The sequence below is a fragment of the Rhinolophus hipposideros genome, assembly GCF_964194185.1.
Source record: "Rhinolophus hipposideros genome assembly, chromosome: 21".
NCBI lineage: Eukaryota > Metazoa > Chordata > Mammalia > Chiroptera > Rhinolophidae > Rhinolophus > Rhinolophus hipposideros.
Window position 1 is genome coordinate 27,802,012 of NC_138067.1, and position 15,113 is coordinate 27,817,124.

The 15,113-nt window shown below is 43.8% G+C and overlaps 1 protein-coding gene across 2 annotated transcripts in view; it reads left to right on the top strand.

The window, feature by feature from the left end:
• The window catches only part of PLCG2 (phospholipase C gamma 2), a 136,657-nt gene that overhangs the window by 54,650 nt on the left and 66,894 nt on the right, over positions 1-15,113 (top strand). For both annotated transcript variants that reach the window (XM_081031355.1, XM_081031356.1), the window contains exons 6-9: positions 5,072-5,156; positions 6,823-6,906; positions 11,212-11,255; positions 12,926-12,998. In XM_081031355.1, the coding sequence (XP_080887481.1) occupies positions 5,072-5,156; positions 6,823-6,906; positions 11,212-11,255; positions 12,926-12,998 (286 nt within the window). The remainder of the gene's footprint in view (positions 1-5,071; positions 5,157-6,822; positions 6,907-11,211; positions 11,256-12,925; positions 12,999-15,113) is intronic.

A 15,113-nucleotide genomic window follows, 5' to 3' on the forward strand; every position in this document is an offset into this window, starting at 1 on the left:
CATCATTTCATATGCTTTTTACCATTTGTGTATCCTCTTTGGAGAAAAGTTTATTCAAGTCCTTTGCCCATTTTAAAATTTCACCTTGTGATTTTAATCCTTGTTCAACTTCTAAGCACTGACCCTGGGCTAGGTACTATACAAGCTTTGATTTTTTTCAGTTTTACACTTCCACTTATTGTTACCCTTACAGAAAATGCACATGGACTTTTTAAATTATGAAAGTAACTCATGCTCATTATAGAAAATTTTGGAAATACTGAAACATAGAAAAACATGTATAAATTTGGTATTAAATGGTATAAGCATGGTTAACTCCGACTACAATTCTTTCAGTAGATTTCCATCCTCAACATTTTTTTGTTGTTTGTTGATTTATTGATGATAGTCGTTTTGACTGGGGTGAGGTGGTATCTCATTGTGGTTTTTATTTGCATTTCTCTGATGGTTAGTGAGGTTGAGCATTTTTTCATATGTCTGTTTGCCATCTGTAAGTCCTTTTTAGAAAAATGTCTCTTCATGTCCTCTTCCCATTTTTTAATTGGGTTGTTTGTTTTTTTGGAGTTGAGTTGAGTGAGTTTTTTATAAATTTGTGATATTAACCCCTTATCAGATATATCATTGGCAAATATCTTTTCCCATTCGGTAGGATCACTTTTTTTTTTTTATTGATGGTTTCATTTGCTGTGAAAAAACTTTTTAGTTTGATGTAATCTCACATGTTTATTTTTTCTCTTCCCTTGTGCGAGGGGATATATCAGTAAAAATCTTACTCCGGATAATGTCTGTGAAGTTTCTTCCTATATTTTCTTCTAGGAATTTTATGGTTTCAGATTTTACATTTAAGTCTTTAAGCCATTTTGAATTTATTTTTGTATATGATGTAAGGAGGTGGTCCAGCTTCATTTCTTTGCATGTGTCTGTCCAGGTTTCCCAGCACCATTTATTGAATAGACTGTCTTTACCCCACCGTACATTCTTGCTTCCATTGTTGTAGATTAAATGGCCATATAGGCATGGATTTATTTCTGGACTGTCTATTCTGTTCCATTGATATGTGTCTGTTTTTATGCCAGTACCATGCTGTTTTGATTACGGTAGCCTTGCAGTATAATTTGATGTCATGTATTGTTATACCTCCCACTTTGTTCTTATTTCTCAAGATTGCCAAGGCTATCTGGGGTCTTTTATGGTCCCATATAAATTTTAGGATTATATGTTCTATTTCTGTGAAAAACGTTGTTGGTAGTTTGATAGGAATTGCGTTGAATATGTATATTGCCTTAGGCAGTATGGACATTTTAACTATATTAATTCTTCCTATCCATGAACATGGTATGTGTTTCCATCTATTTGTATCTTCTTTCATTTATTTCTTTAGTGTCTTGTAATTTTCTGAGTACAGATCTTTTACTTCTTTGGTTAAATTTATACCCAGGTAATTTATAGTCTTTGAAGCAATTGTAAATGAGATTTTTTTTTTTTACTTTCTCCTTCTGATGTTTTATTATTGGCATATACAAATGCAACTGATTTCTGAATGTTAATTTTGTATCCTGCTACTTTACTAAATTCATCTATCACCTCTAATAGTTTCTTGGTGGTGTCTTTAGGGTTCTCTAAATATAGTATCATGTCATCTGCATATAATGACAATTTTACTTCCTCCTTACCAATTTGGATGCCTTTTATTTCTTTTTCTCGTCTGATTGCTGTGGCTAGAACTTCCAGCACTATGTTGCATAGAAGTGGAGAAAGTGGGGCAAACAGAATGTTCTAATTTTAGAAGCTTTCCTTATGACATTTCCAGGCTTGGGGAGAGTGCGTCAAAGGCATGAATGTTTTAACGGTGTAATCTTGGCCAGATTTCCAGAGACCCCACTTTCTGAGCCTATTGCGTTTAGTTGTCTCTTTTCTGGGAATTACAGTGGTACCTCAGTTTTCGAACATAATCTGTTCCGGAAGACCTTTCGAGTTCTGAAACGTTCGAAAACCAAGGTGCGGTTTCCCCATAGAAAGTAATGCCAAATGGATTAATCCATTCCAGACCTTTAAAATCAACCCCTAAAACTGCAAATTTAGCATGAATTTTCCTAATGATACCATAGATCCATAAAATTTACGGCGTTCGTAAACTGAAATGTTCATCAACGGAGATGTTCGAAAACTGAGGTACCACTGTAGTTCTAAGGTCAGTGCATAAGGTGAAGATTTCTGCAGTCAGAATGTCCCTTGAGAAAGCGCCTGCACCTTCTGGGAGGCTCCCTGAAATTGCATTTTTCAGTTTGAGGCTCACAGGAGCCGAGTTCCACAGAGGACGCAGCAGCCCCAAGGGCTGATAGCAGATTGTCTCCTGGGGACATTTCTTTCCCCCTTTTGTCCTTGGCCCCTTGGCATAGGCTGAATGTACTTCCTATGTTTCTTCAGCCTGGCTGGGCATGGGGAAGAATAAGATGGGCCTTCAGGAGACGACGGGGCAGGGTTGCAGGTGGGAGGTAGGTGTGTAAATCTAGTTCTCTCCTTCAACAGGAATGCAAATAGCTTTCTTGGGGTGAATATCTGTGGCTCGAGCACCTTGGGACCGCCTGTGGGGAGGGGCGCTGCCTCACAGATGTGCACAGCCTCCCTTGCAGACATTCTGTTTCCCTAGATGTTCTGGCTGGGGCTCAAGAATTTGCATTTCTAACAAATTCCCAGCTGCTGCTGCTGTTCCAGGGACTTGACTTAGAGAAGCTTCTAGAGCTGCACTGATCAATATGGGGCCACGAGCCACATGTAGCTGTTTAACTAAAATTAACTAAAATTTAAAATTGAGTTCCTTGGTCACACTAGCCATATTTCCAGTGGCCCGTGGCTACCGTATGGGACAGCCCAGATCTGGGCTGCAGTGCTATAGGAACTGGGACTGTGCTGCAGTGAGAAGCGAAGATGTTATGATTGTTTAGTGATGTCTGCCATGGAAGAGGCAGACCTGTTTGTGGCCCATGGGACAGGTCATTTTTTCCATCCCTCCCCAAAAGGATTGCCCTGGTTCCTAATGCACTGTCACCGGTTGATTGCGGAGGAAATAGAATCTGAGATTTGGGTTTGTGTGCAGGATTGGGGAATGCATAAGGGGTCCGTTCCTGTGGCAGTGAAGGCAGCAGGGGGAGTTGGGCTGCGATGTAGTCACAAGTGCAGCCTCAGCCAGCTCCAAGGGGAGCTCCTGGGATGGCCCTGCAGAGCTGTCCTGAATTGAGGCCAGAAGGCAGGGCAGTCGGGCCAGCCACTGAATGCTGGATGTGACCTTGGCTGGGGCACTCTCTTTATCTGATGACAAGTCCTGGGCAGGGAGAGGGGGGGAAGTTGGGCGTTACTGGTTTCCTACCCTCCAGCAGCTGGGGAATCAGCATCCCTGTCCTGGCTTGGGGTCATGCCGTGCAGCACAGATCTATCTGCCCAGAATGGGGAGTGAGGGAGGGGCGTGGATGAGTGAGTGGAGTGGCGAGGTCCCAGCACAGGAGCTCAAGGAAGCTTTTCAGCCACCCACCTTTACCTGGGGACTCAAGTGCTCCCATCAGGTGGGACTTTTGGAGCAAGTGGGCTTGTATGTCCCATGGCTCAGACTCTCATGCCCCTGGGCCCTGAGTTTGCTCTACTAGCCCCCAGGAACATGCACTGGATCCCAGCCCCCAGTCTCTATTCCTGGACGTGGGAAAACTTTTTTGGCTCGGTCTCTTCCTGGAAGTTCTGGGTTCCTGAGGGGACTCTGGCTTCTCCCTTGGTTCTAGATAGGCTCCACTGGGCCACCAGCTTGGCCAGACCCTCCCACTGCCTCGTCTTGCAGCACCAGCCCCCAATACTCCTCTCCCTTCATCGTGTTCTTCCTGGACACCCCAGGGGCTGGGTCAGAAAGGGGTCTCAGCCATCCTACTCACTCTCTGCCTGGCAAACCCCACCCAGCCTGCCAGAGGCCTTTTGTTCCTCTCAGCATCCCTCTGAGAAGCTCTTGGTGCCAACCTGGTAGTGGGGGTGGGGTAGGGAAGCATCTTGCATTGAAAAGACATTAGGGAGGCTGTTAGACGAGGTCAGAAGCTGGAGCTGGGACACTTGGATGGCCAGGAGTCCCACTTGGCCATGTCCAGTGGCAGCTGCTGAATGTCACATGCTGCTTCCTTCTGGGTGGACTGGCAGAGGCTGAGGTGATCGCGTTGGGGAAACTGGGCCATTTTCTGTCCACTACCTGGGCAGGCTTTCTTCCTTGGCCATGCACAGCCCCTGACCAATCTGATGTCTCCAGGACACAGAACAGTGTTCTCTGCACTCCCCTCCACCATGCCCAGACCACCCTCTATCACTCTGCTGGACACTTGACCCTGCCACCACAAGGGACAGGATCTCATGCCTTTGACCCTCCCCCTGAATCCCACCCCTCCCCACCATTTATGCTGTTCCCCGAGAGGCAGTCAAACATGGTGGTTACAGGCAGACCCGGAGGCACACACTCACGAAGATCTCTGTGAGGTAGTCAAATGACTGTATGTTTTGGGCTTTGATTCAGACCCAGGCTCTGTTGCCACTGAGCTCTGACCTTGAGTAGCAATCCCCCAATGCCTCCCTGTCATTGCCTGTTCTGAACCCTGGGGGTCGGTAATGCGTACTGTGGGTGTTAGGTAACATGATTGCCTGGATGACACCCAGGGCAGCTTGGCTCATCGGAGGTGCTCAGATAAGGTTGGGTCCATCCCCCTTCCCCTCTTTCGCCTTCAGTGACCTCCCCTTGGTTTGAATCCTGTGACATTTCATATCTGCAGAGGTTATCTGGTTATCTGACACCATCTTCTGCCCACAGTGCATGTCCGATGTGACCACGTCCATGGCCGTCCCTGAAAGGTGGAGATCAGCCTTGTGCATCGAGCCGTCACCCCCCCTTGAACCGAGTCTCTTGTTCTCAGTTAGTGTTCACTTAACAGCTGTTGGCAGGGTCTCCTCATGGAGGGCCGCCTGAGGTGGCGGCTCATGGGAGTTGCCAAACCCTCCATTGTTGAAATCCCTCAAGGTTGACGGAGCTGGCATCTCTCTTTTTTTGTAGCATCAGCCTGCGAGAGTTGAAGACTATCTTGCCCATGGTCAACTTCAAAGTGAGCAGTGCCAAGTTCCTCAAAGATAAGTTTGTGGTAAGTTTCACAGCTTGGCCTGGTGCTTTTGTGAACTCAGGGCTTCTTGTGCCTCTCACATGAAGTCCCCTACATCTTTGAGCTCTGTTGAGTGGTGCCCAAGGAAGTTGTTCACCTCCAGATTTGTCTGTTTCAGTCCTGACAAAGGGATCTTGTGAAGATCGTAGGATCACATTCTCAATCTTAGCAGAGGACGTCATTCAAGCAGACCATGTTTATGGAGCTGCTTGACTTGAGATATTTCTACCAGTCCAACTTTCCTTTTCCATCACCATCCTGCAGCCCATTTTCCTTCTAGTAATAGGAATAAATGTGTTTGTTTGGCAAAATATTTTGAAAGATTCCTCATGTAGGTTTCTAGGGATGTGACATTTTGTATGCTAGTTCTGATAGGGTAGTTATCAGAGTTGGGTCTTTGCCCTTCCTCTTGCATGCCACCTGTCAAGTCCTCCGACCCACCTCTTCCCTATCCATCCATCCATCCATCCATCCATCCATCCATCCATCCATCCGTCCATCTATCCATCCATCCATCATCCCATCTACCCTTCCTCACATCCACCCTTCCTCACACCCACCCTTCCTCCCACCCACCCTTCCTCCCACACACCCCCTCCTTCTACCCATCATTTAATTTATTTATGTACTTGTATAATTAAGCTATTGGTAGATCTGGAGCAGGTAAAGTCACTCCAGGAGTGATGGGATAGAGTAGGTCAGGTGGGGATTTTCCGAGTGGCGTAAGGATGGAGATGATGTAAAGGCATCCTCTCTGGCCCTCAGAGAGATACCTTGTCAAAGAGATAACTCTTGCTAAAAACCCAGCAACACTCCATCCCAGTAACCCCAGATGGAGGATTCACAAGCCCATGTTAATGGCAGCTACAGTCATAGGATTCCTCAGCTGAAAAAGCTCATTCATTTTCGTACCAATGAGCTTCTGGAAGAGTTAACCCACTTTATGGTTTATCAAGCCATCTTTTGACCTGACCCCAACATTCCCACTTTTTGAATTCCTAATTCAAAAAGTCAAAAACAGAGAAGGGTGGGGATTGAAAGAAAAGAAGAGAGATGGGAGAAGTATATACCATTGATTACCATTTAATCAGAATTTTGTTCTTTATCTAGCCTTTACTGAACAGTCATTAGGTATATGTTATCTGGTTTGGTATCAGGGAAGTCCTAGAAAGGTAGTGGTATTCTCCCATTTTACAGGTGAAGAGACTGAGGTTCTGAAAGGGTCAAGTAAATTGCCTAAAGCCATTAAGCAAGTCAGGGAACAAGCCTTGACCAGAGTTGAGCTCTGTCTAATCTATAAAGGCTTGGTTAGTTTCCTTATGCTTTTAAAAATGGGGTATGTTCCCTATAAACATGTCTAGCTTTGAAATTGTCTTCAATGTCCCCCAAAGGCTCTTTGAATTCTTGTCGAGACTCTTCCCTTTTAGAGGTCAAGGGAAGGGTCTTACCTCGTGGGGTCCCTGGTGGTTGTGTTCTCCAGGCAGATAAATTTGGAAACGTGTGGACAGTTTGGGTTTAGGGGAAAGCCAGTTTGAGTTTAGCCAATGTTGTAGAAAAGCTGTTCTATTTCTATAACCAGGGTGGAGGCATTTTTGTGGTGGACACCAAAAATCGTGTGGTCACTTTTTTAAAATATATATATTTATAGGAAATCGGCGCACACAAAGATGAACTCAGCTTTGAACAATTCCATCTGTTCTATAAAAAACTTATGTTTGAGCAGCAAAAATCGGTAAGATGATTCTTGAACAAATGATCAAGTAATGTTTTTGTTTCCCTGGTGTTTCAAAGTCCAGCATGTTCCAAAGAAAACCAGAGAAGTGTTTGGTCTCCTTTCTAGTCATGGGAGTATAAAGTGGGAATGATAGTGACATACCATTTTCATCTGTTAGACTGACAAAAGTGTTTAAATGTGATAGAGCTATGGGGAAAATGTGGGGAATTCAGCTTGCATACCTTCTTGGTGGGAATGTGAATGGCTGTAAGTCTGATTGGAATTTAATCTGAGTCTATTAAAGTAAAAAAGTCCAGCTAACTCAACTGGAATGAAATTTATCAAATTATTAATAGTAACGATCTCTGGGTTGAGGGATTATATGTGTGTGCCTTCTTTTTTATAATTTTACTCTTTTTTTATGAGAGTATATTTTTAAGATAATATGCTCTTGTAAATTTAAAATACATTTGGGCCTGACAGTGACATTTTGGGGACTCTGTTTTAGAGAAATTAAAGCACTGGGACCTAAGAATATATTACCAGAATGTTTATTGTAGCATTACTTATGTGAGCAAAACACCTGGGCACCATCTGAATGCCTCTCAGTAGAGAAATAACTGGGTAAATTATGGTCCATCCATGCGATGCAGCATTTTACAGCTAATGAAGAATTCTGAGTCAGCTGTGTTTCTATCGATCTAGAAGGATGTTCATGACATTTTGTGAGGAAAGCCATTCACGCAAGGAGCTAGGTCCAATTTTTTTGTAAAAACAAAACAGAATACAATAATCTTCCTTTATACTGTTTTCATTGTTTTTTTTAATGAGCAAGGAGAAAATTTGGAAGAATGCACACCTCACGTTTAATATTGATTTTATGTGTGTCCGGGAGGGGTTTGGGAAGATGGGCAAAAGAGATAATTACATTTTTCTTTGCACACCTCCATTTCCTTTGACTTGTTCCAAGTAGTTTCATTACTTTTGCAGTAAAAAAAGTCCCAGAGAACATAAAACTTAAAAAGTGGGGCATTTGGTGTAATACATAGAGCACAGTGCCTAGTGGATGCTGTTACTGTTGGAAAGAGCTTTGCAGGTGGCAAAGGTGGGTCCACAACAGAGCTGTAAGGGAGCAGAGAGTATGTGGGACTTGGAGCCATGTATCATCTGGTTTCTCCAATCAGCTGTAGGATCTTGGGTCAGCCACTGACCACTCCCAGCCTCAGTCTTCTCCTCCGTGCATTGGGGGTGGTGATTCCTGCCTCATCTGCCTGAAGACTGAACAAGGGATAAGGGTTGAGAGTGTATTAAGTATTGAGCGTGAAAGTCACTAGAAGACAGTTATAATTGTCGTCTGCATGCAGGCCTGCAGGCCACAGGGTAAGGCCTCTTGATAGGTACCACTGGTCATGGGATTTTAAATGTATCTGAGGTAGAGATATGAGAGAAGCATTTCCTGTCTGTGTAGCTTGGGGAAAAATACATTACTTTATAGAGTAAAAAAATTCAATTACAGTATGTTCACTTTTTCACATATACGATAACTAGTTCTTGGTTTGCCAAATAGAATAGAAAGATTGTAGGCTTTGGGAGTTCAAAGACTTGGATTCCAGCCCCAACGTGACTTCTAACTGAGCAAGTCATTTTAGCGAAAGCAGTCTTTTTCTTCCTCATAAAATGGTATTAAATCCGGTCATTGGTTATAAAGTTTAAAACTATATAGCTCCCCTCCCCTCTTTTATATGAAACCTTACAAAAAATAAACCTGCATAAAAGCTCATCAAAATACTTTTTAAGTTAAGATCTGTAACTTTTATTTATAGTCAGTCCTTGAGAACGATGACAATATTTTGATGGCAGTGTATCTGTAAAATCCAGAGTAGTGACAATTGCTATCTTGTGCAGTTGACCAGGATTGAGAAAAGCTTGAGTCACTCAAGATAAGTAGTTTGCAAATAACAGTTCTTATAATCGGCTGCCTTGAAATTTCAGGGTGCTGTCTCATCAGGCAGATGGCAGGCAAAACTTGTGAATAAGGTTTGCATAAGAGCTATTTTACCTGTCCGCACAGGTTAACCCATTGATGGTCTCCACTGTGATAAAACTCCACATAAGATATATTTCAGCCTGCACTTTTCATTATGGTTCTTTTTAAGGCTAATGTGTGTGTGTGGGTTTGAGAAGGAGAAGGGAGAGAAAGAAATTTTAGTCAGATTTCTGCAGAATTCCTGAATCCTCTGGGGTTACCCTAGATTGCTCAGTTTTGGGGGGGAAAAAGTCTGTACCAGAGGTTGCCCTTGGTGGCGAGAATGCCACATTCAGCCTGCATTTGGTTGTATGTGGCCTAGTGGTTTTAAATTTTTATTTTTCTAATGAATTGCCTATACTTAAAACTTGGAGATTTCATATTAAGTTTCAGGCTTTTCGCTTCTCTTGAAAAAAAAATTGAGATCTGGCTATATGGGTCTTGAATTCCCCATGGTGACATCTGAGTAGAAAGGAAGCAACTTCCCTTTTCTCCCCTCACCCACTTCCCTTTTCTCATATGGTTTTGTATAAATCCTCCCTTAAATACTTTCACCTAATACCCTGAAATGTTAAGGATTTCATATGCTACCTGCTACCCAGCTCTCTACTGATTTATGTAGTCTACCTGGCCCTAAAGGCTTTTTGGGTTGACAGTGTCTGAGCTCCACCATTGGATGGTATAACTGTCTAGTTTGGCCATTGCACGTATTAATTCAGCAACTTGGAATTTGGATAACAAAGCCCCAAGCTCTATAGATAGTTACTGGCCATTTACTTGAGAAACTTCACTGCTGTTACGTAGGTAAATGCCCCCTTCCCCAACTGTTAGCATGTAATTTACTGTCTGAGTCTCAGAGAAAAGCATCAGTTGTGTGCTTTTAGGAGCTCAGCTGGATTTCTTGGACCCCATGGGGAGATACTGTTGTTCATGGTGATTGATAACCCCCAGATCTAAATCTAGGGAGTGGGTTCCTGCTCATGCATAACTATAGAATTCCAACTTGAAGTTGCCAGCTCTTCGTTGTGTCTAACCACCTGCTTATGTTGCTGCTCTCAGAAGCTTCCGAGCTTCCAAAAGTTTGGCAGCAGCAGGATGATAAGAAATGTAATTCCATGCATGTCCCCCAGGTGAGGGGATATACCTCTAACTAGGCTGTAATAACAATATTATGAAGACAGATCATCGTTAACATTTCCTAAGTGTGAACTCTATGCTGGACACTGTGTGTCTGACATACATTTATACAAACCTATGAGAAAGGTACTGTTATCATCCGCATTTTACAGATGAAGAAACTGAGGCTCAGAGAGGTTAATTGCGGGAGGTCATGCAGCTATGAAGCAGCAGAGCTAGGGTTTGCTCCTTTCCCCACCTTCAGTGCCCAGCCATTGATGTTCATTTTTAAAACTTTTGTATTAAAGGGAAATCTCAAACATATACCAGTAGAGATCATAGTATGACAAACCCCCATGTAGCCATCAGCCAGCTTTAGCAGTCATCAACCCATGGCCATCTTATTTCATCGGTGCTCTCACCCACTTCCCTTTTCTCATATGGTTTTGTATAAATCCTCCCTTAAATACTTTCACCTAATACCCTGAAATGTTAAGGATTTCACATGTAGCAGTGAGGATATGGGAAAGTCAGTGTGTTTGCTGGTGGGGGTGCCGGTCGGGACAACTGTTTTGAGAGCCACTTGTGGAATCTACCAAAGTTCATGGGCACACCCCATGTCCATGTGTTTAACCATCTAGGAATCTACCCAACAGAAATACTGAAGTGGGCAAAGGTAGATACAATGCCATTTTTTATAACACTCAATATATAATAGCAGGAAATCAATAATATACTATATATTATGGAATACCGTGTGGATTTTCAAAGTAAAGGCAGGACTGTTTGAGGTTGTAGAATAATATATAGAGCTTGAAACAACAGCAAAAAGTTATGATAAAAGATAATTAGACTAATGTCCGTAAAACAAATTCTAGAAGGAAACCTACGAAATCATTAAGAGTGATTGCTTCTCAGGAATGAGATTATGAAAGAGGTGAGGAAGACGTCTGCCTTTTGCTTCCTAAGTTTCAGTTCTATTTGAATGTTTACCAGTCACACAAATGACGATGATACTTTTTCAACAGAAAAGAAAAAAATCTGTTCAGTTGCTGGAATGCGTCACACAAATTACAGTGATCATTTTTTCATCTCCCCCCCAACCTGTTTATTTGTATTAAGTGGCTTGACTTTTCTAAAGTTCTTATTTGTGTGTGTTTTCCTTCTATTTTCTATTTCAGATTCTTGATGAATTCAAAAAAGATTCCTCCGTGTTCATTTTGGGGTGAGGCTTCTCTTCTGGATTGTTGTTGCTCAGAGTGGTTGTGCCAGGCATTGGTGCCCTTCTGGGTCCTCCCAGCCCAGCCAGCTGGCTCCAGGAGGGCCATCTGTGTGGGGTGAGGGTGGGGGGCCCCCTATCAGGGGGTTGGCCATGCTGAGCTTGCGGCATGGATAAACACGAACAGTAGCAACAGGTTTTGTAGAGTGTTGGGAGGGTGGCCCAGAAGGTTCTATAGAGAAGTCTGCATGTTTTAGGACCTCCTTTCCTGGAGTAGGCTTCATAGAACATTACTGGTTAATAGGTTTTTTTTACATAAATTAAAACAATGTTAGTGGCTAAGGACACTGGGGAAGTTCCTGGTTAAGCAGGTTTAACTGAAATAAAACGAGTCAAAGCGTACACAGTGCTTCACGTGGTGTGTGGCAAGGGCCTGTACGTAATAATAATGATATAATTAAAAAGTTCTGCAGGACTTGTCAGGACCTTTATTGTGCTCCTAATTCCCCATGTGGGGGATTTCATTATGAAGTGTTCTGTTTCCCAAGCCTTTGTGCCTGGGAGAAATGTTTGCCACGGAGTCAAACACTTAGAACACGATTGGCGGCATGCTGATCTGGGCCTGCTTTTCGGACCCAGCCCTCACTGATGTGGACATTCCAGAAATTTTTCCTTTTTTTGCTTTGTAAACCAGACTCCAAAATATATATAAAATGAACCTGATTTTTACATAGTATTTTAACGGAAACATTAGTGTCAGACCATGAAGCTGGTTAGCAAAGAAGGTTAGAAATACACTCATAATGAAAGACAATCGACTTTTGGATCCTGAGTGTTTAGTAAGGGAAGAAAGTTTACAGCACGTTTATCTCCTATATTTTAAAAAAATCTCTCTCCCCTCCCCTCTGTAAGTGCTCAGGGAAAAGTACACATTCCCTTGGACAGCTCTGCTTTATAGAATGTACTTTCCATAGAAACCAGGGTTGCTTGTGCCTGTTAGTGAGGTTCCGGTTTTTTGATATCCACGAACATTCTCTCTACAAGGCCATCTGTCAGCAAGCTGCTGGCCCAGGTAGAGTCTCCTTTTATTCTGAGTGCAGGATTCCCTGGTCTCTAATGGAAAATTCTCCCAACAGTGGGCCTTTGTTCACTCCATGGCCCAGGCCTTACATGTTCCAGCTGGCTCTCCCCATCCTCTCAGAGTCTGTGGGGCTTCATCCGGCTCCCACTCCTGCTTCAGAGCACTTGATGGCTCAGCAAACACTGGATTGTGGCTTCTAAGGAGACCCTCTGATGTGGCCCAGTGACTTCTCCAGCTCCCCCTAAATGCTGTCCACATCCAGCCCTACCAAAGCATTTTCTAGGCCCATGCACGTCCGTGCTGTTCTTCCTTCCCCTCTCCCACTTCTTCAGCAACAGAACCACTTGGGAACAGCTGAGGGCAGAGTCTAGAGCCTGCTCTCCGAGGCCCTGGCATTCTCTGCATCTTTGTAGGTCAGGGATGTCGCCTAGGTCCCATTTTTCTTCCCGTTGGCCAGCCTGCACTTGGCACTGTGGAAGGTCTTGGCGGCATGTCCGTTGGCAGGCTGCCTGGTTGGCCAGCCTACTGATGAGGATTACCTCTGGACTGTGGAAATGTGTCCCTGTCTAAACACCCTCTCTTTTCCTGAGGGCAGCAACACTGACCGGCCTGACGCCTCTGCTGTTCACCTGCATGACTTCCAGCGGTTTCTCTTACATGAGCAGCAGGTGAGCGAACAACAGGGGGGCGGGGTCTGGGGGGAGCTGCCTGGACAGTTTCTTACCTTCTCACCACCTACCTTCACCTGGCCATCTGTTGTCATGAAACCGTTGTAGTTTCCCTGTCCAACGCCACTTTGGTGTCTTAGACTCTGGGATGAGAACAGCCTCACATTAGCTCCTTTTCAAGGCATAGATTGAGCAAAGGTGAGAGTGAGAGAACTCCAAGGCAGGCGATGGAGTGAGGGCCTGTGGGCAGGTGTGTCGTCACCTGGCTGGCTTCTGCTCCTCCTGGTTCAGCTTAGGTGTCACTTCCCCAGGAAGTCTCCCTTGAGCCTGATGAAGGATGTGATTAAGGTGGGTTAGCCTGCCAGGTCCTCTGGGGGATATAATAGCACAAGTGTCCTTAAGCTGATGACACGTGGGAAGTCTCCTGGTGTTTGCATACAGGCTCCAAGCTAGTGGCAGAGCCTAAGCAGTTCTGTGTTGGGCAGTGGTTTTCCACTGGGTGGTTTTGCCCCCAAGGGCAATGTATGGAGATAGGTTTGGTTGCCACGGCTGGGCAGGGGGTGTTGATAGCGTGTGACAGGTAGAAGCCGAGGGTACTGCTCCATATCCTAAAATGCACAGGTCAGCCCTCCCACAGCAAGGAATTGCCCGACCCCAAATGTCAGTAGTGTCCAAGCTGAGAAACTGAGTTAGACTGAGCTAAATCTGAGATCCTCTTCCTAGCTGTGCAACCTTGGGCGGGTAGCTTGACCTTTCTGTACCCCATTCTCTATAAATGTGGGTGAGAGCCCTGCCTCTCAGAATTGTAGAGGTCAGAGAAGATTGTAGTGATCTTTGTATGTATGTATATGTATTCTACATGCATAGTCACATACATATGTAATGTTTTATTGATATCACTGGAGTCTCGTTTACATTTTTTCTCTATTTTCTTAATAGTCTATTTTTAAAGCGGTTTTATGTTCATAACTCTATTCAATTCATTAAAAAACACACTTTGTATTGCTGAGCATTTCAAACATGTGCAAAAGTAGATAGGCTGGTATAATGAACCACCATGTACCCATCACTCAGATTTAAAAATTATGACCATTTTGCCAATTTTATTATATCTGTTCTCCATTTCTACATCTCCATGTCTCCATTCCCTTTCCCCCTTCTTCATTTCTTTGCTGGAAAATTCTAAAGAAAACCACAGACACTGTTATCATTTGACGTGTAATATGTCAGTATGTCTCTCTTAAGAAATGGGTTTCTTTTAAAAAAACAAAAACAAAAATATAACCATAACGCTCCTATTATACCTTATACAAGCAACACTGCTTTCTTAACGTCATCCAATGCACAGCCTATGTTCAGATTTCTTTGATTGTAGAGAAAATAATGAACAGAGACACACAGTTTGTGCGAGGCCAGCCACATGGAGGGCTCAGGGTATAGTGGTAGCTACTGTAATGTGATAAATGACAACCGAGGACATTGAGGTGTCAGGCTTTCCCCATGTGGAGGTTGAATGCGAGTAATCACTGAGCTTCCACTGAGAAGTCAAATGAAGGAGGCTAAATGAACTCTGGTGGGCACAATTACATGCTAGGTACTGTGCTGCCAGTACAGTGAAGCAGAGAGAGAGGCGTATGGTTTTTCCCTTTTTCACCATGCTCTTCCTTGCGTTGATTTATGCAATTTTGTAGGGAGCTATTGAAGTGTTAAAAAACTTACATGGTCCAAAGCTTTTCTGAAAGAAAGGGTTTATCAAAGCCGTATGCTAGCCAGAAAAGGACCAGGTCCGGGGGCATGCAGTCTGCACCACCAGCCCCAGGGGTAGATGGAGAAGACAAGCTAGCCATTGTCCTGGGATTGACTTTTTTTTAAATTTAAATAGTGTGGGGAAGAAAGACATAAGCTGTTTTGAAATAATTTACATTGGCTATAGATAAAGGGGGTGTGTATGCGTGGATGATGGTGAAGCAGGGCTAGTTCCGGGATAGATGCAGAGTCTGTAAGGAAGAAGTGTTTGCTCCTTTGGACTGGTGGTGGGTGACAGTCCGGAAAGTTCATGCGTAAGCAAGAAGCTGAGGTGCCCGGTGGTTGGTGGCACCTGGCGATTCTCTTTAG